Raw genomic sequence first — 24,062 nt, 5'->3', positions numbered from 1 at the left:
GAGAATTATTACGGTAGACCACGTAGCCAAATACGTCATGGATACTCCGTTCGCTCCAGCCAATAGAGGAGACGGAGATATGCCCATGTGACGACAGGGGGCCAACAGGATCCGGCCCCCGCGAGACCAGAAGAAGTTTAAGAGTACAAATACATTTGAAAGGCGTGAGATCGCCACTTCTTCCTACGACGCTGTATACAGCTAAACACTCAAAAGTGGCCTGTGGACCAGTTAAATAGGAGAAGACCTAGGCCGTTCGTCCATTGTAAACTTGTCATATCATTTGTGTTAATAAATCCTGTTAAATTTAGCCGATAAGTTTCTTGGATTCTTTTAGACCATCTTACTACAGAAATTAGAACCCAGCACTTTCCATAGTCACTAGCGGATTTCCCGCGTTGCGTTCAGGTAAAACGGAAAATACACAGTATTAATTACTTTTAACCAAAAACAAAATAAATTATCTGAGTGAAAACTGTGGAAAAAGCCTTGACAAATACTTCACAATGTTTACACCTGACAATGTTTATACATATTAATGAACTAATTCTTACATTTTGTGTGTAGAAATCTAAAGCTGCCACAGAAATGAAGTGGACTAGAAGAATTTGCTAGAACAATAAAAATAGAACATGGAGAACGAGAGAAATCAGTGATGCATGAATACATATTTGTTTCCGTTTCACGCAACAATTATCAACACTTTACATTTATTAAATAAACAGTTTATTCACTCAAGGCAGATTAACCACCGCAGGTTTATGAGTAAAACCATCCTTTACTGGCCACTAGATGCTGCTCCTGGCTGGGAAAAATGTCAAACCGATCTGTTAAAGTACAATTTCTGTGTCCAAATGTATTGCTGCATACAGTAATATAAAATGCATATGGTTACTGGAGAAATGAAAAATAAATAAATACAAAACAGTTTTACACAAACAGGCAATTGAAGGAGATCAACTTTAATGGAAGTGGGTATTTTATTTTTTCACCCTTTTTCTATGTCTTTTTTAATTTGTATTTTGCGTTAGAATACCTGTAGAATACCTACTTCTATTTTCAGTTATAACTCCTACTATATCTTACATTCCTGTTTTCAATGTTGTATTCCTCACTGTTTTTGTGTGATTCACATTTTTCTCTCTGAGTTTAAACTATTATTCAATTAACTGATCTACAAAAAACATAATTGGCAACTATTTTAAAAACCAATTATTCTTTGTTACTCCTTCAGCAGTATGGCGCAATGCACTGTGGGAAAATTGTGTATCAACAGCACACTTAAAAGTCAATATCGACAGTCTTTAATACTTTGTCACTTTTCCCCAGTGAACACAATACAGTATGCAGTATAAATTTAGGACAGTTACATTTTTTCCCCATGAGACGTTCAGGTCCTCCTCAGGGTCTTGGTGGCTGATATTGACATTGGTGCTGATATTGTCTCATTGAAAAAGATGACAAGTATTAAAATGTTTGTTCAGGTGTTTTATGGCCTGGTGAATCTGCTCCACAAGCCTAATTGTATTTTTTGACAAATACTTCTGAACATGTTTTCCTACAAAAATAGAAATCATCTGTGATTTCTCGTAGTCGGTCACTTCTTCTTATTCTCTTTGCAGGCAACCACGTATCTCTGAGCCACGTTGAGCGGGGGGGAGTAGCCGTCAGCGTACGACGTGTCCTCGAACAGCACTGAGTAGTCGTCTTGAGGCTGCAAACAAACATGATGAGGTCAGTGTGGGGGCCACAAGAGTCTGGGGACAATCTGCTTGCTGGGTGAGGAGCTTTACACTCAATCAGTATTTTTAGTGAGAAAAAGCTTCATGAATGAAACAAATCGCCCAGAATTCAGAGGATTATATTCTGGATGTGACTCCTGAGAGTGAACTCTGCGGGATTAGTACCTGTAGCATTACTTTACATTGGACAAAGCAGTAGTTTTGCGTCTTTTTGTACTAGTTTTGTTTATTTCAAATCGTTTTATGTCTCTTTTAAGTTGTTTTGTATGTCTTTGTAATCGTAAAGTGTCTCTGTGGTCATATCGAGACTCTGAAGTTGTTTTGTGTCTCTTTGAAATTGTTTTGTGTCTCTCTTTGGTCATTTTGTGAACATTTGTAGTCTTAAGTGTCTCTTTATAGTCATCTTTTAAAGTTCAGTAATCCTCCCACGTTCCCAGTAAAACATTTATTCAACATCAATACTGGGTTTCCACAGTCTTGCTGGCACAATTTTGGCAAATGTTTCTGTATATTAATAGCCTAACGTTGGCTGCATACGGTAACCCTTTGCGAATAATACCGTAGCTCTGAGTCTTACCCTGTGTGGGGGTGTGTGGATGAGGGCCCGGTAGAAGCAGGTGGTCTGGGGGTAGAGGGCCAGCACCAGCTGGTCCTTACTGAACAGAGCCTCCGGGTCCGTCTCTGGGTTGGCCTTCCACTGAGGCAGAGGGATGATCCTCCGTCTGCTCAGAGTGTGTCTCCTGATCACACAAACACACTTTTCAGAAACATAAAGTCTGTTTGGGAAACCAGAAACTGCACACATAAGAGAGGCTCCCGAAATCCTTTTTATTAATGCCTCATTATAATAATGGATTTACTTTTGGACTCTCAACAAAAATGACAAATATTTATCAAGTTGCGCATTCATTATTAACTGATATCGTAATGGAATTTTAGGAAGTTTTCCGGTCCACATATTTATCTAAACCTGCCAATTATTGGATTAGTCAACTACTCAATCGTCAGAAAATCAGCTGTTTTTTTTATAATTAGTTGATTGGTTCAATAGTTGTGACTTTAAGTAAAACACTAAACAGTCTTTTGCCCCATCTTCTCTACTAAAAGGATTTGCTCTGTACTCCCTATTATATGGAAGTAAAATAACACATTTTGGGGTGTTGGTCGAACACACCAAGATATGGAAAAGAAAGAATTAAGAAAAATTGTATATAAAACCTTTTAGTAGCCGTCTAGAATAAAATATTTGAGAAAGGAAAGGAGCTGGAATATTTAATTTACTTTTTGTACCTAGTAATGTTTACTTTTAACTAAACATTTCAGAGAAAGTACAACACGCTAATGTAATAATACAAAGCCTTTAAAAAAAAGAAAGATGTATATTAATAAATATATAAACATGAATGAGATGACAGACTCAAAAAGCAGCCAAGGAAAAAAAATAGATAAAAACATTGCACAACAGAAAAACGAGCTGTAAGGAAACATATTGATGATGGTTTGAATTGAGGATTCAAACATAAAGAGAAAAAGAAATGGAGGAAGGTAGGAGTCAGTAAACATGTGGGACTGTAGAACAAGAACACTGCATGGAGTTTATAATGTAAGTAATAATAATATTAAGTATTAGAGATGGTGTAAATGTGAACTTACTCTTTGCCTTCTTCATCAATGTCGTCCACTTCATACCTGCAGGGAGACGTATTTGAGATTAATTAAAACATTATCCTTTTACTCAACTACATTATCAGTAAGTCACGCATATTGAATGCAGGACTTTAGACTCAGGCATTGCTTCTTTAACATTCATTTGATGGTAGTTAATGTGCATTTGATGAATTTCTCACTTGTTAGTAGAGTGGTTGTAGCTGACCACCTCGGCCAGGATCCACTGCTCGTCTCCATCCACAGCTTTCACCCTCGCTGCCACCTTGTCACCCTGTTTGGCCACGTAGTCGCTGCTTGCCGGTGTCCCTCCGCAAAGAGGTGGGGGGCTGACACAGAGAACAATAATGAGGAGAGTTAGTGCACAACTTATTTAAAATGCAGTGTGTGGGTGTGGGTGTGTGTGTGTGTGTGTGCAGAGCAGCATCTCTAGACAGTGGCATTTAGATATCTAGCACCGTCATTTTATGTCTCTTATTAGTCCTGTTATCAACTGTGCTAGTGTCTCTTAAGTCAATTTATATCTTTTTGAAGTCATTTTAGGTCTCTTCAAAATCAATTACTGTCTCTCTGAAGTCTTTATGTCTCCCTGTGATAGTTTTGTGTCTTTTTGAGTTCATTCTATGTCTCTTTGAAGTTGATTAATGTCTATCATTTTATTTCTATTTAAAGTCTGTTGACGTCTCTTTGAAGTCATTATATATTTGTTTTAAGTAGTTTAATGTCTTTATTAGGGGTGAAACGGCAGACGTATTCGTACCGAAAATATTCGGTATGGGCCTTTCGGTTCAGTACCCATGTGTACCGAAGTGTACCGAACAAATATGTAACCCGCTCTACCGAAATCAGTCGGAAGTCGCAACGGCTCATTTCCAGATAGAAAAAAACTTGGGTTCAGGTGTTTTGTCTGATTTTAAATAAACAAAGTATTGGCTTTCACAATATATTTATTGCCAAATTCACATGATAAATACATTTTTGAAGCTTGTGAAGGGAAGATGACAAGCACCTGTCAACTCGCACTCTGCCACTACACCCCGTTGCCGAGCAACGCTTATTGTTTAGGTGACCTTTGATGAGCAGGCAGTCATACCATTAGCTATAACCAGCTACATCTGATCGATATGGACATAAACGCGACTGAAGTATAATCTGATGCGAGAAAGAGAGGGATCACTGATCAGGATCAGCTGCTGCTGACGGAGAACACGCAGCTCTGCCCGATCACCTGCAGCTCCGCCGCGGTACCGACACACACTTCAAGTTAGGCCATACACATGTAGCTATTTTATCTACCTCTCCAACAAAATGAACTAGTTATGAATACATTTATTCTTTCTGGTCTGTCGGGTCACTCATTACTGGATTAGCCAGCTGCATGACCAAGAGTTATTTAACAGTAACGGCGCTCTACATTACACCCGACTGCCACTGGAACATGCAAAGCCACGTCCTGCAAACTCCCCCCATTTACGAACAGCATACATCTGGCAGAGGTACTGAAGGAGGTAGTGTCAGAATCGAAGTTGGAGAGGCCAGGAAATACAATTCCAGTCACAACAGATAATTGCCCTTTCTGCAAGCAATGTGGACAAGTTCAAAAAATGAAAATACAATGAATGTACAAGCTGACAAGCAAGTCCTAATGCCCGGCTGCTGATGTGAAGCACAGTACAGTTCATTATGGAAATGCTGCACCTTAATGTTTATTTTATTATATTTTGTATTTATTTGAGAGAATATTCACTGTTTAATCATAATTAAAACCCCCCAAAAATATTTTATGTTTGTGATCATTTTTCATGCTGTACCGAAAACGTACCGAACCGGGACCTAGTCTCTTCTTTCCATAGGTAGCAACATGAGAAGAGTTTTATTAACAACTTATTTAGCAAGCAGTAAGTTTGTGTTCAGATCAGCATCTCACAAAAGTGGCATGAAAATATCTTCCATCTGTGAGAGAAGCTTTACTGAGCAGTGTCTTTTTGCCTGGACAAATATTCAACATTTGGTCAGCAGAGTGAAGCCTATTGGATTTAATGATCTGGTGGCTGTGTAAAGAAAACAGGAAATCAGCATGTAATCTTTTCCTACCTCTCCCCCGGCTTGCCGATCCATAAAGGGAGCGTCATGGCAGACTGCTGGAGGAGCGTCATCAGGACACCACGCCGCATCGTCTTCCTGGGAGGGTCGCTGTCGCTGTACACCCCTGCCATTTTAGCAGCTGCATACAAACATTTAAGCTCCATTAGTGGTTTTAAATGTAAATCATAAGCTCTCTTTCAAACTTTACCAACTTGAACCTCAAATATGACATCACTACTTAATGATATTTTTGTTTGCAAGCTTTAGTTGAGTTGAATTACTGTATATCTTTGTTACATACCTATTCTCCTTTCCTCCAACAACGACTTGATCTCTGCGATTTTATCGAGAGCATGGCGCAGAATGCTGTGAAAAAATAAATACAAAAATAATTACAAAAATATACACAAATTATGGTTTATAGCATCCATTGAAAGCTACAATATCCATCACAGGCCACATTCAAACAACATACAAGTGACAGTCGGGTTTGAAGATTCCTGGGTCCTTGAACACATTGTGAGATGGAAAATGTAACCAAAGTTAGGTTTCAAAATGTGATACAGTGGGGCAAAAAAGTATTTAGTCAGCCACCTAATTGTGCAAGTTCTCCCATTTAAAAAGATGAGAGAGGCCTGTAATTTTCATCATAGGTACACTTCAACTATGAGAGACAGAATGAGAAAAGAAAATCCAGGAAATCACATTGTAGGATTTTTAATGAATTAATTATAAATTCCTCGGTAAAATAAGTATTTGGTCACCTACAAACAAGCAAGATTTCTGGCTCTCACAGACCTGTAACTTCTTCTTTAAGAGGCTCCTCTGTCCTCCACTCGTTACCTGTATTAATGGCACCTTTTTGAACTCGTTATCAGTATAAAAGACACCTGTCCACAACCTCAAACAGTCATACTCCAAACTCCACTATGGCCAAGACCAAAGAGCTGTCAAAGAAGACCAGAGACAAAATTGTAGACCTGCACCAGGCTGGGAAAACTGAATCTGCAATAGGTAAGCAGCTTGGTGTGAAGAAATCAACTGTGGGAGCAATTATTAGAAAATGGAAGACATACAAGACCACTGCTTATCTCCCTCGATCTGGGGCTCCACGCAAGATCTCACCCCGTGGGGTCAAAATGATCACAAGAACGGTGAGCAAAAACCCCAGAACCACACGGGGGGACCTAGTGAATGACCTGCAGAGAGCTGGGACCAAAGTAACAGAGGCTACCGTCAGTAACACACTACGCCGCCAGGGACTTAAATCCTGCAGTTCCAGACGTGTCCCCCTGCTTAAGCCAGTACATGTCCAGGCCCGTCTGAAGTTTGCTAGAGGGCATTTGGATGATCCAGAAGAGGATTGGGAGAATGTCATATGGTCAGATGAAACCAAAATAGAACTTTTTGGTAAAAACTCAACTCATCGTGTTTGGAGGAGAAAGAATGCAGAGTTGCCTCCAAAGAACACCATACCTACTGTGCAGCATGGGGGTGGAAACATCATGCTTTGGGGCTGTTTTTCTGCAAAGGGACCAGGACGACTGATCCGTGGAAAGGAAAGAATGAATGGGGCCATGTATCGTGAGATTTTGAGTGAAAACCTCCTTCCATCAGCAAGGGCACTGAAGATGAAGCGTGGCTGGGTCTTTCAGCATGACAATGATCCCAAACACACCGCCAGGGCAACGAAAGGAGTGGCTTCGTAAGAAGCATTTCAAGGTCCTGGAGTGGCCTAGCCAGTCTCCAGATCTCAACCCCATACAAAATCTTTGGAGGGAGTTGAAAGTCTGTGTTGCCCAGCGACAGCCCCAAAACATCACTGCTTTAGAGGAGATCTGCATGGAGGAATGGGCCAAAATACCAGCAACAGTGTGTGAAAACCTTGTGAAGACTTACAGAAAACGTTTGACCTCTGTCATTGCCAACAAAGGGTATATAACAAAGTATTGAGATGAACTTTTGTTATTGACCAAATACTTATTTTCCACAATAATTTGAAATAAATTCTTTAAAAATCAGACAATGTGATTTCCTGGATTTTTTTTCTCATTTTGTCTCTCATAGTTGAGGTATACCTATGATAAGAATGACAGGCCTCTCTCATCTTTTTTAATGGGAGAACTTGCACAATTGGTGGCTGACTAAATACTTTTTTGCCCCACTGTATATGTTAATGCAGATTGTTTATTTTTACAAACAATCTGCATTAATTAGATCCTAGGTACAATACTAAGAAATTTTATTTTTATTTTATATGTATGGTTTAGTTCATATATGTTATAATATACTGTTATAATGAATTGAAAAAGAAGCCACAGTGACTAAAATGTGACAGAAGCATGAATGTTAAAAAAACTGCATGGTGTTTGGTGCTCGCTCACCTGCACTCTGCCTCAGCATCTGCTTTGGCTGTGGTGTACAATCCTCTGAGCTTTGTGCGGTAATATGGAGAAGCTGCAAGAGACACAGGAACAAGGCAACAGTTTTGGTTTGAATCAGCAACTAACAACCAGTCGGGAAAGAAAAATCGAATACATTTGTCGGTGTTGGGAGTTTTGGAAGTGGAGTTAGTGAAGATGTGGTGACTGACTTTTGTTTTCCGTCTGCATCCTCTCATGTGTTTTCTGAATGTTGAGCAGATTATGTTCACTGCGTGACCTCTCCTCCTGAAGATATTATTATTTAGATTTGGTTAACTTTAAGCGTAATGACTGACATTTCATACCTTAATCAGCGTTTATTAACTATTAATCAATGTCACTGACTTACCTGGGTCTGTTTGATGAGCAAATGGAGCTCTGTGAGCAGCTCGGCAATCTTAGTATCCGCTGACATTTTGCTACCTTCAGGGTTTTACAGATAAGAGTCTTGTTAGAACAGCGTTGATACACACAAACCCAATTTGGAAATCTGTCATTTAACGGAAACGGCCATGGCAGTTGGACCAGAAAAAAATGGTGTGAAATGTTATGATTATATTGAAAAGGTACAGCAAAATGAATTGAAGCCGAAATACAAATGTGAATCATAACAGTTATATTGTCCCATTAAGTTTTATGTCTCCCTAATAACAATGCATTTCTGCATTGGTCGAGTACTGAATTGAGTTTGGTGTTAACTAGTGGAATTTATAAATGTTCCATCAGTTAACACCATTGTAAAAAGTCTGTCATTTCAAAAAAACTAGTACAGTTTGTTATTAAAAGTAATTTGAAGCAGTTAATTTGAACAGAACAGATTATGTAGTATATTTTAAAATTGTATTTAAACTTTAGATTGAATGGAAGCACAAAGGGGATCGTGCCACTTTTAAATAATGTCCTACTATTTTTGAATAACAAGCTGAATTTATATTTCTGTTTGGTTCGGTTTTAACTGATTGAGTTGAGAACAGCCTGGATTCACACAAAACTCTATGAAGAAACCTGTCATTTTAAAAGAACTTCTGACAGAAGGCAGTTAGACCAGAACACATTTTATTGTAATATGAACTTTACATTTAAAAGTTTATGTACATGAAAAGGAAGCCGAATAAAAAAGTGGATCCTTCCAGTTTTAAATAATATGATGCTGTGTTTTTATGTCTCATGAATAATAACGTATATCAAAATTTAAGAATTTCGGAGCGAAGTTTAGTATACACTCTTATTGTGAAGAGACATGACTCGTTAGGATGCTATAGCGAAAAATATATAATTTTGCCTTAAGACTCAGAGGGAATATACAATCTAAAAGCTTTGGTAAACCTGGCTAAATGCCAACGTTACCTTTAATACTAAACGACGTTATAGCAATTGTGTGTCTAACTGTTGTTGCTAAATTGGGTTAGGTAGCAAGTGGTATGTTTAGCAAATGTTAGCCAGGGTGCTAAACCGTGAGATTTATGCTCACGCAACGAAAATATTAGATGCACATATTTCCGCTAGGATACCTTAATATACACGATATGTTTGATCTTTTCCGTTATACAACATGAAACATTACATACCGTCTTAGTTTTTCTGTTTATTAATTGTCGGCTTGCTAACTAGACAGATTAGCTTCTTATTCTTCGTTGGTGTTGTTAATGCGAGTTAGCTACACATACCGCCACCAGCTGGCCGGAAGGTGGAACTGCATGTTTGACATACAAAGGTTTGTTGATAGTACATTTTTAAAGGTGCTTGTACAAAACTTGATTATTTCCATTTTTATGCAACTTTATACTCCTACCCCTTTCACTGCCGTACATTCATCTAACAGTTTAATCTAATCTGCAGAGTCAGATTATAATGAATAAAATATAGGCTAATATAGTGATACATAATGATTTATTATGATTTATCACGCCACCCATCAGTATATTAGGTCATTAAAATGAGCTCCATGTTTATTTGTTTGAATGTTGATTTTGTTGATTAATTATTTTGATTTTATTAATTCAGAATCAGTTAAAGACTTTTAGTTCTTAAAGTAGCTTTTCCTGTTAAAATGTTGTACTAATTTTGCATAACCTTTACAAAATATTTCTGCACTGTGATGTTGCGACTTTACTGAAGTAAAACATCTTATATATATCTACTCTACACATTTCACCCGCAGCCTTCCTAATGAACACATATTAGTTCGTAGAATGAACTCATTCAAGTCATTTTGAAGCTTTATTTTGCATGTGTTGAGGGTACTTTGGCCAGAAGTCATGTACAAACTGTTCTATCATCACATCACAGATAAACATGCTGAGAATTAATGATTAATATCTGCTGTGGTGGTCTGATGCCCTGAAACTGGTGGCGTGTTTATGAATCAGAAGTTAATCATTATACACCTGAGCAAAACATGTCTTTATAAACACACCTCATAAACTGGATGACTGTGGGTGATTAAGAGAGACTGAACTGTCTGGACACAGATACAGTAAATGGATAAAATATTAAAACCACTGTACAGATGTTAAATGTCAAATTCAATTGAATAAATAAAGAAGAGGCAACAGATATACAAACATATCAATATAAATCTATCAATAAATCAATATAGTTAAATAGATAAACTGTTACTTTTTAAAGGACTGTGTTTTTTAATGTTTTCAGGGGACTTCCAATGCCACCATTTTTTATTTATATCTTTTAGTGCTTTACCATTTTCACCTTGACAATCAGACCTAATTATTACAAAAGTGAAGGGAGCCAGATTTGCAATATATGTAGTTATATATAAATAAGTTTTGAAGTTTTTCTTCTGATATTTCCTTCAACATACTCAACAATATGGCGTTTTTCAAGCAAGATGACATTGCTATGAGGCTGAGAGCAGTAGTGTAAAGTAACTAAGTACATTTACTCAAGTACTGTACTTAAGTACAATTTTGAGGTACTTGTACTTTACTTGAGTATTTCCATTTTATGCAACTTTGTACTTTTACTCCACTACAATTCAGATGTATATGGTGTACTTCTATAAGATTACTCTCTAAACATACACAGTGAGATTGGAGGATTCTGAGGTATTTCCAAAAGCAGTGAATGATTATATTCATTAATCATAAATAGAGGATTTGAAATTGGGTTCTCAATAATGTGCATGTTATTTATTTGTCTTGCTATTTATTATTTGCATTCTTATGTTAATGCACTTAAAAATGTTGGTAGGTAGTTGTACTTTACTTGAATTATTCCATGACTCATACTCCCCTACCACTCAAAGACAAATAAATCATTGCATAAGAAAATAAAAAAAACGACACAAAATGATAGCCTATGCCTTTTTAAGATTGTTAGATGCATTCATTTATTTGAATATTATCTGTGGCACAGTGTGCATGTTTTGACCCTGAAGAACAGACATGGTATGTTTTAAGTATTTGTTTTCCGTCCAGAATGCTTCACATAACTTTCCCTTTATTTGCATGAAGTCTGGTTCACTGAGAGCATTAAGCTGATATGTTATCAGTGACTTGGTTTACAGACTGCAGTGTGTGCACTCAGTGTTTTTATGAGTTCTTGCAAAGACAGAGCTGAGCCACGCTGTAACAGCTAAGCTCATATTTCAACAATATTTACATACTGGAGGTGAGATGAGGACAAGGAGGAGGAGAAAAAAACGCAGCCAGAGCTCAGAGGAAACATCCTAAAATCTGAAAAACAAAAGCTGCTGCAGTGTGGTGGTAAAACAGCAGAAATATGAAGGCAGTCTGGTGGTTATAAAACGCCTCCTCCTCCTCCTCCTCATAGAGGCTGTGTTTGTGACTCAGAGAAATGTCACGTTGGATGTTTTTTTACAGGAGAAATTCGGAAACAGCTGCTGTGTGTTTACATGAAGTTGACTGTATGACAGTATGAGTCAATAATAAAGTCATGAGAGGGTGATTTATGTTCAACAAATAATTCACTTATGACTATTACAAAAACAGTCCTCTTAAAAACATATCTGATAATGATTATCCACTTGGTCCACAAAGATGCCAATATCAGAACAACAAAAAAATGGATGAAAAAATAATATCAGAAATAAAAAGTATGTGAAATAAACAATACAAACATTTACAAATAAAAAACATTTGTCAGCTCTACTCAGCAGTACAGTTGGAGAGCTCTTACTGCAACATGTAAACATGTATTTAACTTCAATAAACAGGATGTTCAGGCCTGTAATTACAGAGCAATGACATAAGGAACAGTTTAAATGCAGAGCCTGTCATTATTTTTCATAGTTTTCCTGTGTTTGTGTTTATAGCATCACCAGGAAAAAAAAAACAACTCTGATTTTCTCCCCTCAACTTTTTAGGAGATATGTAAATTTAATATACAGGAAATACGCAAAGATGAGGGAGAAGTGAGGAAAGATGTGTACATTTGAATTGTTAACATTTTTATTTAGAGAGGACTTGCAAACCGTCTGCATGCATTTAACTGTTTTAGCATTTTCATATTTAAGTTCAAACATTATTTTCTCGTTGGGAGATAAAGCTTACTTGTCTTTCCACCTCTAAAACAAATACTTTTGAAATTAAATATTGTGTATGAGATTAAAACATCAGGAAAAAAAACAAACATCCAGACAGTTTTATGTTTCTATTTGTTCAATTATATTTTAAAACAATTATATTGTATCGAGTTGTTATTTTAGGTCTCTTAAATAAAAAGCAGTTTGCAATCAACTTTCTGTGGAGCTGTATTAGTTTGTTGCAATTTTCAATATCTGCTTATTATTTACACAAACTTTCTCTCTGTACTTTCACTCTCCGATAAGTTCAGTTCAAAGTTTGCTTTGGGTGGAAGTGTCACAAGGTCTTTGACAAGGATTAGCTGAGATAAAACACACACACACACACACACACACACACACACACACACACACACACACACACACACACACACACACACACACACACACACACACACACACACACACACACACACACACACACTGAATGAGGCAGTGTGAAGACTGCAGCTGCTGATAATACTGTTGTTATCTCAGATGAAGGTCAGACTTCATAGTCAAATAGGAGGTTAAACACCAGAGTTCATATATGTATATCGTTTTATTGTTTTTAAACAGCAGAAAATTAAATAATTAAGCAAAATTTTAACTTTCATCTTTCACATTGCATCGTTTATATTTTATTTTCATATTTTGATGGTTAATCTTCATCATGTTGGCAATTTCTCTAGCTCATTTCAGTTATTTGTATGTGAGAACTGAACAACAACAACAACAACAACAACAACAACAACAACATATCTAATGAATCCCCCAGATGGTTCTCATCCTGGAAAATACCTTTTATAGATAGACCTTATGCTGGCTGATCTGGTTTAAAAAAAACCTTTTGTAGATCTACGTTCAACTTATGCAAAGGGTTTGTTCAGGAAACACAAACTATACTTATTCACAGTAAACAAACGCAACATTAAAAATCATGCATCATGTTCATTTACTTGGCGAGGAGTCTCTGTTGTAAAACAATCATGAACATGCTATAAAGTATGTCTAAATCATAAAAAATGACCATGTGTTACTATAATGTGTAAAAACAATGAAGCTGCTGGATATTATATGATGCACAGACCTTATTCTAATCAAATAAACAGTGTTCTTCCTTACAAATGAGCGATTTCAAAGATCAACTCCATGTTTTCCTGAGTCTGCGTTTATAATCTGATGCAACATTTCTGCATCAGAAAGATGAAACCTGCCGGGGGAGGAGCTGCATGTGTCTGTTATAAAAGCCCCAGAGACCTCTGCAGAAACAGCTGCATTCTGCCAACACCACACAGAAGTTCGTCGGAGTTTGGAAAGTTTGTTTACTTGTTATTTTCTTGAGTTTGACAACCTTTATTTCTCTTTGCACATCCCAGAGAAACAAACATGAGTCACGTCGACGTTAAAAACCTGAAGCCTTCCACCTTTGAGGAGGAGAACTACGACGAATATGAATATTACAATCTATCCGATAAATACACAGGTAAGCTCTTTTTCAGGTCAGGTTAACTATGGGCACAATCTCACCTGAAACTTTTAGTATTTGTTGTTATAATTAAACTTTAAATGTGTTTTGTTTGTAGAAGGCTCAGCCCGTAAAGGCAGGACAAAGAAGGAGGCCAGTGACAACACTAACAGACACAACCCTTCAGGACACGAGCGCAAAATTGTGGAGAAGCTCCAAAACTCGGAGAAGAAAGCCAAGGAGTGAATATTGAAGTGAGTTTGTACCAAAAACTGTGTTTATCTTTTGTTTAATTCTATAAAACTTTACGCCGAATTTAAAAATGGCTTTTTTAATTGTTGTAAGTAAAGTCGCCGAGTCATTAAATGTGCTCTGTACTAGAACAGAATCAGCAATTATTTAAAATGTTCTAATTTCTCAATGACATCTGGCTTTTTGAACTGTAACTAAGTTCAACTCCTGCTTTAAGAAACTCTCGCTTCAAGGACCAGTTCTTACTGAAGTAGGCGGTTGTGAATCTAGAAGTTTTTCTTTCTTTTCTCAAATAAGTATTAAGTTCTGTGTTAATGTCCTTATAATCTAAAGCCGAATTAGAGGTTGCCCATGTTATTTGTGACTGGTTGAAACACCACATCATTTTATGTACTAAATATTTTCACAGCTTAGAAAATTGGTAAATTTGACGTTTGGTATTTGCCATTGAGAATGTAGGTATGTTTGGAGCAGTGATTTTTGATTACGACAAAAACAACTAATTTAATCTTTCACTTTGAGAATGTATTCCTTAAACTGCCTTTCCTCCACCTTTCACAAGACATCACAAGTGGAAGTTTTTGCCAACCTCCACTGGAAAAATATTAGCTCTTTGTTTGTGTGTATGTAACCCTACGCCAGAACTGAGAGGGACTATTTTACCTGTAACTGATACAGTTTAGGAGTCATTTTTATATTTTATGTGAATTCAAAAAGAAGAAGACTCAACCCACCAAGTTTTCCTTTACAACATTTTCTTTAAACTTAAACTTTCTTTTAGTCTGAGTGGGTGCTGCCCAGTCTTGAGCTGTAGTTTAGGAACACTCCTAAACAAATGTTAACTGTTAGTTTGCCATGCACCGATGTGAGAGTGACTGTTTGCCTTCAGTTAAGTTGCTAACTCCCGTTATGAGATTTATGACTTTCTAAATAACTACATTCTTTAGATTGGTTAATTTCTTTTTCGCATATTTTTAAACAGTTTGGATCAATAGAAGATTAGATTTAAAAAAAAAAACTATTTATTTTTATTTTACTGACCATCAACCAGACTGACTTTTTTTTTCTGATCCAGGACACTCGGACGGCTCTTCCCGGACACCGACCATAATGGCCTAGCGGCTACAGAGCAAGACGCAGAGACGGCAGGAAGCACACTTGATGTTCACCTGACCGTGAAGAAAAAGAGGAGGAGCCTGCAGACGTTCCAGATGTTCATACTGCAGCTCCCCTCCCTGCAGGGTGTTGTAGAGCATCCCGCCCCCACCCCCCCCAAGGTGGAGGGGCAGCTGGTCCATGTGCTGACCACGATGGTACACATGTGATGGTGGGGGTGACTTCTGTTGTTTTCAGTGGATTCTTTTAAACAGTTTTTTGTGATTAAAACTTTTCCTAAATGACTTGTTGTTTTTTCCTCTTTTGAGTAGTTCACAAATGTGACACAAACACAATCATTACAATGTTTTAATTGCATTTTCAAATATCTACAACATCTGTATCCCAGCAGGGAGACTTGGCAACAGTTCAAATAAAATATTAATTGTTGCAAATATTACAAAAATAAAAAAGGATTCTACAAATAGTTCTCAAGATAGCAACAAAGTGTATACATATTTGAAATAAAATGAACATAAATGAAGCAAACAAATACTCTAAACCCAACCACATTCTAGATTAATAGTAATTATTATTTTATTGGTTTTATTTAGAATCTTTGTTCTTTCTGCAATTATGTTCACTACATATGAGAAAAATCTATATTTACATTAAAAATGAAATAAACATAACTGAAGCAAAAAGAAAAAACTCTCATGGTATTTCTTCTTTTTATATTTGAATCCCAACTATATTTTATTATAGTAATGACTAATATTTTTTATTATTATTCAGATTCCTATTCTTGTTTCTCTCTGTAATTGAGTTGAATACATTTGAGAAATATATCTTTATTCACAATATTACATATACACATCTTACACTAGACGACATCTGGGTGCTATATTTAAAAAATACGAGATATCTCTGGGTGTTTCCTCCCAGCTGCAGGGTGTCGAGCAGGCATCCAGCAGCAGATGGCAGCGCCTGTAACCCTGCACACAGTGAAAGTGAGAGCCTGAACTCTATGCAAATCGGGAACTTACACAAACTGCATAACACATTCAGAGAGAGCTGGGTCATGATTTAAGAAGAGGAAGAAGAAGAAGAAGAAGAAGAAGAAGAAGAAGAAGAAGAAGAAGAAGAAGAAGAAGAAGAAGAAGAAGAAGAAGAAGAAGAAGACGGGGAAGAAGTTGGGGATTCGGTGCCTCGCTCAATGGCACCTCGACAGTAGCCCAGGAAGTGATCTGACTACACCACTCCCGCTCCAACTACACACTACAGGAACTTTAAATCTGCTGTGTCAGCACTGCAGGTTATGCAACCATGAGGAGTTATATAAATGAAAACTGCAGACTGAACTTCAAGCAATTGAGAGATTTAAACACTCATTTAAGGAGGAAGGTAGCTAAATATTATTGCTCCTGTGCTCACTATCTCTGTAGGGAGGGACCTTCAATCCACATCTACATAATAATACATATAAAGTTTATATCTTTATAAAATAAATATTGATTTGTGGATTTTATTGTAATGTATAGGATGCTTGTAACCATAAACTTCTATTTGTACACTTCACCATTCTAATATTATGTCCTTCTCTTAAAGAAATGAAGATTGAAAGGCTTTATCTATCTATCTATCTGTCCGTCCGTCCGTCCGTCCGTCTGTCTGTCTATCTATCACAACAATGAAAATGTTAATGTCTAACTCTTAAAAATAAATAAAATAATGCAATAAATGACGTAATAGTGCAACAAAAATGCAGCACCAAGTGACATTTTGTAAATTTCATCTATTGAATAATGCAATATGGATTTCTACCGGCCACTTTATTAGGTACACCTTGCTAGTACCGGGTTGGACACCCGTTGCCTTCAGAACTGCCTTAATTCTTCCAGTGTAGACTCAAAAAGGTGCTGGAAACATTCAGTAGAGATTTTGGTCCATATTGACATGATAGCATCACGCAGTTGGGTTACGATTAGGGCCTAAAGTATGCCAAGAAAACACCGTAACACCCCCGCCACTAGCCTGAACCGTTTATACAAGGGAGGATGGATCCATGCTTTCATCTTGTTTTTGCCAAATCTCGACCCTACCGTCTGAATGTCTCAGCAGAAATCGAGAATAATCAGACCAGGCTACATTTATCCAATCTTCTATTGTCCAATATTGGTTCTGTGGGAATTGTAGCCTCAGTTTCCTGTTCCTAGCTGACAGGAGGGCACCCAGTGTGGTCTCCAGTTGCTGTAGCCCATCTGCTTCAAGGTTCCACGCATTGTACGCTAAAAGAGGTTCTTCTGCATGCCTTGGTTGTAGCTTGTGGTTATTTTAATTACTATTGCCTTTCAATTATCATTAGTCTGGCCATTCTTCTCTGACATCTGGCATCCTCAAGGCGTTTTGGCCAGAGAACTGCAGCTCACTGGATATTTCCGCCATTTGGACCATTCTCTGTAAACCCTAGAGATGGTTGTGCGGGAAAATCCCAGTAGATCAGCAGTTTCTGAAACACTCAGAAGAGCCCGTCTGGCACCAACAACCATACCTCGTTCAACGTCACTTAAATCACCTTTCTTCCCCATTCTGATGCTCCGTTTGAACTCCACCTGGTCGTCTTGAACATGTCTACATGCCTAAATGATTGGAGTTGCTGTCATGTGATTGGCTGATTAGATATTTGCCTTAATGAACAGTTGAACAGGTGTACCAAATAAAGTGACCAGTGAGTGTATATTGTTTATCTAAGATTTTTAAAAATGTAATAGGGGAGGTATCATTATTCTGGGCCATGGAGCTCCATTGGTGATAAAAACTATTAAATACTCACTGTGGAGCACAAAATGTGCATTAACCTGCTGCTGACAATAACCCCCAAGATAATAAAATATCATTTTTAAAACATGTATCGCTTTTGTAGGAACCAATGGGCTTTGAGACTTGTTGACAATAAGACAAATATGAAATATTGCCAGCGTAATGTTACCTTCATCACCATCCATCCATCCATCCATCCATCCATCCATCCATCCATCCATCCATCCATCCATCCATCCATCCATCCATCCATCCATCCATCCATCCATCCATCCATCCATCCATCCATCCACCCATCCATCCATCCATCCACCCACCCATCCAACCACCCACCCACCCATCCATCCATCCACCCACCCACCCACCCATCCATCCATCCATCCATCCATCCATCCATCCACCCATCCATCCATCATCCATCCATCCATCCATCCATCCATCCATCCATCCATCCATCCATCCATCCATCCATCCATCCATCCATCCATCCATCCATCCATCCATCCATCCATCCATCCATCCATCCATCCATCCACCCATCCATCCATCCACCCATCCATCCATCCATCCATCCACCCACCCACCCACCCATCCATCCACCCATCCATCATCCATCCATCCATCCATCCATCCATCCATCCATCCATCCATCCATCCATCCATCCATCCATCCATCCATCCATCCACCCACCCATCCATCCATCCATCCATCCATCCATCCATCATCCATCCATCCATCCATCCATCCATCCATCCATCCATCCATCCATCCATCCATCCATCCATCCGTCCATCCATCTGTCCATCCATCCAGCCATCCATCCATCTTCTCCCGCTTATCCGTCAGGTCGTGGAGGAACAGCTCCAGCAGAGAGCCCCAAACTTCTCTTTCCCTGGCCACATCAACCAGCTCTGACTGGGGGATTCCAAAACTTCATCACCTGCAGCCCTTTTGTTCTAAAGATTTATAACTACTGATTAAAGACACAAGTCCACCTGGGATACACTGCTATCCAAACTTCATTTCAATCTTCAAATGTTGATTTAAAGGCCAGTTTGAGGTGGGAAAAAACTTAGAACTGATGGTGTATTAGGGCCACTGTGTTATAATAAATGAATACATTCCAATTTGGGGGCCATATTCAGAGAAAAAACTTCTTTGAACCTTTTTTTCACATGTCTGAGACTTTATTTAATAAGCAGAAATGTGAAATAGCATGCATCCACACACACAAGCTCAACCATTCAGCCTTCTGGTCGCAGCTAAACAGAAACTATATTATTGTGTATGTCAGGGGGAGGGTAATGCTCCTGCAGCACTCTGGAGATACTCATCTTATAAAATAATAAATAATAATAATAAATAAATGTGACATCACGAAAAAAGCAAACCCTTTATGATAGAAACCTGGAGGCTCCTGAGACAGAACACACTTCAGGTTTTTATATCTGATAAATCCTTAAATCCGTATTATTATGTATCTGTCCATCTAATGTTCTTTCAAGAAGTCACCTAAAGATCAACCATCATATCTGCATCAAAATGTGTATAAATGACTAGAAGTTACTTACCACATCCCAAATATTTCCCAAATAATTCAGAAGAATGTGTCATTTCACTCAAGGTGACGATGTGTTTCACACCATGGTGTATACAGTCCATAGGTAAAATCTTCAAAAATCACATATTTATTTAAGCTCACTCATACCCACGTTTTGCAGTCCTTTTAATACAACGATGTATCAGGAGGACCATCGTAGAAAATTCACAATAAATAAGATCTTTTAAATTAACAAGAAAAACATTTGAGAAATTTTAAGTCACAACAAAGTTAAAAAAGAATGAAGAAAGATGTTAAAGATGTGTGTGTGTGTGTGTGTGTGTGTGTGTGTGTGTGTGTGTGTGTGTGTGTGTGTGTGTGTGTGTGTGTGTGTGTGTGTGTGTGTGTGTGTGTGTGTAGGTTGTCTAAAGAAACCACATCACTTTATTGTACATTTCTTTTAGAAAAGAAAAAAAGTGTATTTCTCATGAAATTTTGACTTAAATCTTTGAAATTCTGCATTTTTTCTAGCCTTATAACATTTCATTAATACTGTATATTGTCATAGTTTTAAGTGATGTCCTGTAATGGTGTTTTATCCCCTTTGAGTCAGCATTGTGAAGCTGTCATAAAGTTATATTTTATCCAGTTTTTAGCAACATTTTTACCAAATACTCTTTCGACTTCGTTTTATTTAACTCTGTATTTTAAACGGATGAGGTGTTCTAGTCACTGGTTTTAGGTTTTCAGAGGAACAGACTAACGTTATGCTAACGTTAGCAGCAGCCGCACAGTGTGCAGGGGGGAACTCAGATTTTTTATGTGAACTGCATTAATATGAGAGGAGAGGGGGAGATCTCTGTGCATACTGTAACTCCGCTCTTGAACCATGGACACTGACGGAATCCCAATTTGGGAGAAGCTGACTGCAGTGAGTAAATCTGACAAACAGTAGATGGAGTGGTTCAAACGCCCCGCACGAATTGGCTCGGATGTTTGAAGCCGGATCAGGAAATATTTATAGAGAAAACTGTTGTTACATAATCAGCTTCAACTAACTCACACACACACACACACACACACACACACACACACACACACACACACACACACACACACACACACACACACACACACACACACACACACACACACACACACACACACACACTGCAGAGGAGATACCAGTGCTATTCTTTTAGAAACCCCCCTGGTTGCCTAGCAACTGGTCTTCAGGATCACCAAAAGAAGCTCATCAGATCGTGTCTGTGTGTCTGTGTGTGTGTGTGTGTGTGTGTGTGTGTGTGTGTGTGTGTGTGTGTGTGTGTGTGTGTGTGTGTGTGTGTGTGTGTGTGTCTGTGTGTGTGTGTGTGTGTGTGTGTGTGTGTCTGTGTGTGTAAGTGTAATATGATATACTCTAAGTGTGAGTGTGTTGTGTTGTGTTGTGTGTGTTTTTAGGATCGTAGGTCTATCCCCATCATTTGATTATCTTCTTATGAATGATCTTTTAAGTATCTCCGTATATTATGATCATTATTTATTTTTAAAGAATGCATTTTTAATTGTTCACTTAACTACGTAACTTTTCTGTTATGGGAAATTTGAATTTCATTACACATGACAAATAGCTGCGGAGGCCCGGCGCTCTCTCTATATATTATTTGCTTAGTGAGTAGAACAGGAAGTTTCCTTTAATTTTTTTCTCTACACACACTGCTTGAACAGTTTTCATGGTGCTGACAGCCAAAGTCTCTGCACTATGTTTAATGGATAAATTAAGGTGGCCTACAGGTCCCCAAAACACTTCCATTTAGAGACACAAGTAACAGTATCATAAAACGATGCAAATAAATAAAAAAACTAAAATGTGCCAAAACACAAATTATAATCACAGAACATTAACAAGAGCTCCGGGCCCAGCTGTATGCACCACTTTTCAGTGTCCCTGTTTCCGTTTGCTTTTTGCAGCGTTTTGGTAATGCAGTTTTGGCACATTTACGTTTTCATATTTGTATTACTTTTGAAACTGCAGCGCTTTTCTCCTGATGGAAATGTTTTGGGCCGCTGTACTGCGTTTGTACCTGTCTGCCAGCGTACATATTGTAATCAAGCCTTCAAATGAGCAATAACATTATGCGCAGTAATCATACAAATCATACAAATCAAATCTTTAAAATCAGAGCACCAACGTTTCCCTGCTTTTACTCTTTGTGTTGTTTTAGAGTTCCTGGCAGTCTGCAGGCTCGAAGGTCAGAGCTGACAGACTTCAAATCAAAATCAATAGCTTTAAACTTCCTTTATACACAAAAGCTTTGTTTAAAAACCAGCAACCAACACGTTGTAAACAAAGAATCTGAGAGGTTAATAATGTTTTTGTAGTGATATCACAGTGTTTAATAAAGGAAACACAAGAATCAGAAAAGTGAATGAAGAGAAAATAGATTAAAAAAAAGAGCTGAAGGAAATGCCAGAAAAAACATCCTGCTCAGGGCCATATCTGATGTGTTTTTTATTAAAGTGGACGTGTGTGTGTGTGTGTGTGTGTGTGTGTGTGTGTGTGTGTGTGTGTGTGTGTGTGTGTGTGTGTGTGTGTGTGTGTGTGTGTGTGTGTGTGTGTGTGACCCACAGATCAACAAATACTATACCTGATCCTGTATTATGACTTTCAGTGTGTGTGTGTCTTTGTGACATGAATGGACTAAAATACGACAGAGGATATTTTACCAGCTTCTTCATCTAAAAAGCAGCCCCATGATATGTTTACTGTTAGTTCCTGATATGTTATAACATCATATTTAAGGTATAACACAACAGTTTGAGTCCAGAAATAACCAGTAACTTATACTGATAGAAAAAAACCCCTCTATTCTATTAATTATTCAGGTTACATAGTTACATAGTGATGTCACTTTGTCGCAGAAATAAACAAAGCAGTCCAATGGAGGCGTTTCAGTCGGTGGGGGGGGGGGGGGGGGGGGTGGTAGAGATTCCCAAGCCATTTACATAAATCTATATAACACACCAAAGAGAAAGGAAAGAGAATACCCAAAAAGCTAAATAGAGCCCATTTCAAAAAAGAAAAAAAGTTCTGATCTCGTGAATATATCAGCCTACTTATTTTATTTTGGCCTTTCATATGCACTGTGAATCTGTTGTTCCGGAAATGTGCCCGCATTGGGACGGATAAATAATTCCTGCTTTGATTGTGTTGCTATTTTTCTCCGTAATTTCATCCACACCCAAACATGATTCAGGTAATTTAAAAACGTTTGTGAATTTGCAGCCGCTGAGAAGATTTTCACTTATAAATGTGTTGACAGGAACAGGAGTTTGAGGTTTTTTGGCTTGTAATTTCAGATTGCGCACATCAATTTCCTTTGTGAGATACTAAGCAGTTGCAATGACCTACCAAAGTGGCAGTATTGTTTGCCAATGGTTCTGTTTTGTTTTTGGTTAAACTGGATGAGGATTTATTTCAACCGTGCATGTGTTGAGTCTGTCTGGGTGTTTGTGTCAGCACTTTGACATTTAATGGGATTTTGGGACTAAGAATCTCTCCAAAAATGTTTTTTCTGAAGTTTATTTACTTTGACCTTAGTCTTCACAAGTACATCAGTATCAGTACGTGTGTGAATGTGTGTGTGTGCAAGTGTGTGTGATCTGTTATTAAAGTGGCTTGTGCTGCATCAGTGAATTAACCCCAGCTCATGTTGTCTGAGTTTGACCCTCAGGGGAATAAACACAAACACAAACACAAAGTTTTTGTGCAGAGATTGTTCAGCTCAGCTTTAGAGATGTGTTTTTGCCGCAGAATCGAAATACATAAGTTGACTTACAGTTTTTTCTTTTCATGTTAATATTACGTCCTTGGCAGCATTCAAAGCATTTAATCTGCAACGTGCCATCATAAAGGAGACATCTTTAAAATACTTTGTATTATGAATTTCTATACCTCATTTTGAGTTATTGCAAACCTCTTCAACTCATTTTATGTATGGTCACGGCCTCAAAACATCAACTTGTACGTGTATAAATGAATCAAATAACTCAAAACATATTTCAGCCTTCAGAATCTTTGACATCAATCAAATATGTGAGTCTGCCTTCACACCATATCCTTCAGGTCAGTCGTGTTGCTGGATAATTACAAAAGATCCGGGATTAAAAGTTTTTCTGCAGACTGTATTTGACACTAGGTTTTCCTGCACAAACTCTCCCACCATAGAAGAAGAAGCTCTCATTCTGCGCTGCAGAGTGAACATCAACTGGCACCCAGTGATGTGTGAACTTATAATAATGACATTAATGATGATTACAAAACTGAAAGACGCTCCAGTTGTACTGTAGGAGTCAATCACTCCTCCTCACAGCTTTAAACTAAAACACAAGCAGCATACCAACTTTTTACAAAGATAGTTTGGATGTTGA

General features: G+C 37.9%; 2 protein-coding genes across 3 annotated transcripts; one reads left to right on the top strand and one right to left on the bottom strand.

The window, feature by feature from the left end:
- Positions 1–709: 709 nt before the first annotated feature.
- sgf29 (SAGA complex associated factor 29) lies at positions 710–9,609 on the bottom strand. Its single transcript, XM_063903398.1, has 10 exons — positions 9,484–9,609; positions 8,265–8,338; positions 8,086–8,161; positions 7,877–7,949; positions 5,794–5,858; positions 5,502–5,631; positions 3,590–3,736; positions 3,396–3,431; positions 2,320–2,482; positions 710–1,714 (listed from the first exon to the last, which is right to left on the bottom strand). The coding sequence occupies exons 2-10, from the start codon at positions 8,328–8,330 to the stop codon at positions 1,598–1,600; spliced, it is 873 nt and encodes a 290-aa protein (XP_063759468.1). The 5' UTR covers positions 8,331–8,338; positions 9,484–9,609; the 3' UTR covers positions 710–1,597.
- A 4,080-nt stretch (positions 9,610–13,689) lies between these two features.
- On the top strand, positions 13,690–15,578 carry nupr1b (nuclear protein 1b). Of its 2 annotated transcripts, none has more exons than XM_063904549.1 (3): positions 13,690–13,944; positions 14,045–14,180; positions 15,254–15,578. In XM_063904549.1, the coding sequence occupies exons 1-2, from the start codon at positions 13,848–13,850 to the stop codon at positions 14,170–14,172; spliced, it is 225 nt and encodes a 74-aa protein (XP_063760619.1). In that variant the 5' UTR covers positions 13,690–13,847; the 3' UTR covers positions 14,173–14,180; positions 15,254–15,578. The 2 variants fall into 2 exon arrangements, with proteins under 2 accessions (XP_063760619.1, XP_063760620.1); XM_063904550.1 differs by having other exon boundaries at positions 15,230–15,578.
- The last annotated feature ends 8,484 nt before the right edge of the window (positions 15,579–24,062 follow it).

Source organism: Eleginops maclovinus, chromosome 16, assembly GCF_036324505.1.
Source record: "Eleginops maclovinus isolate JMC-PN-2008 ecotype Puerto Natales chromosome 16, JC_Emac_rtc_rv5, whole genome shotgun sequence".
Taxonomy (NCBI): Eukaryota; Metazoa; Chordata; class Actinopteri; order Perciformes; family Eleginopidae; genus Eleginops; species Eleginops maclovinus.
This window is presented reverse-complemented; position numbering and strand designations above follow the sequence as displayed.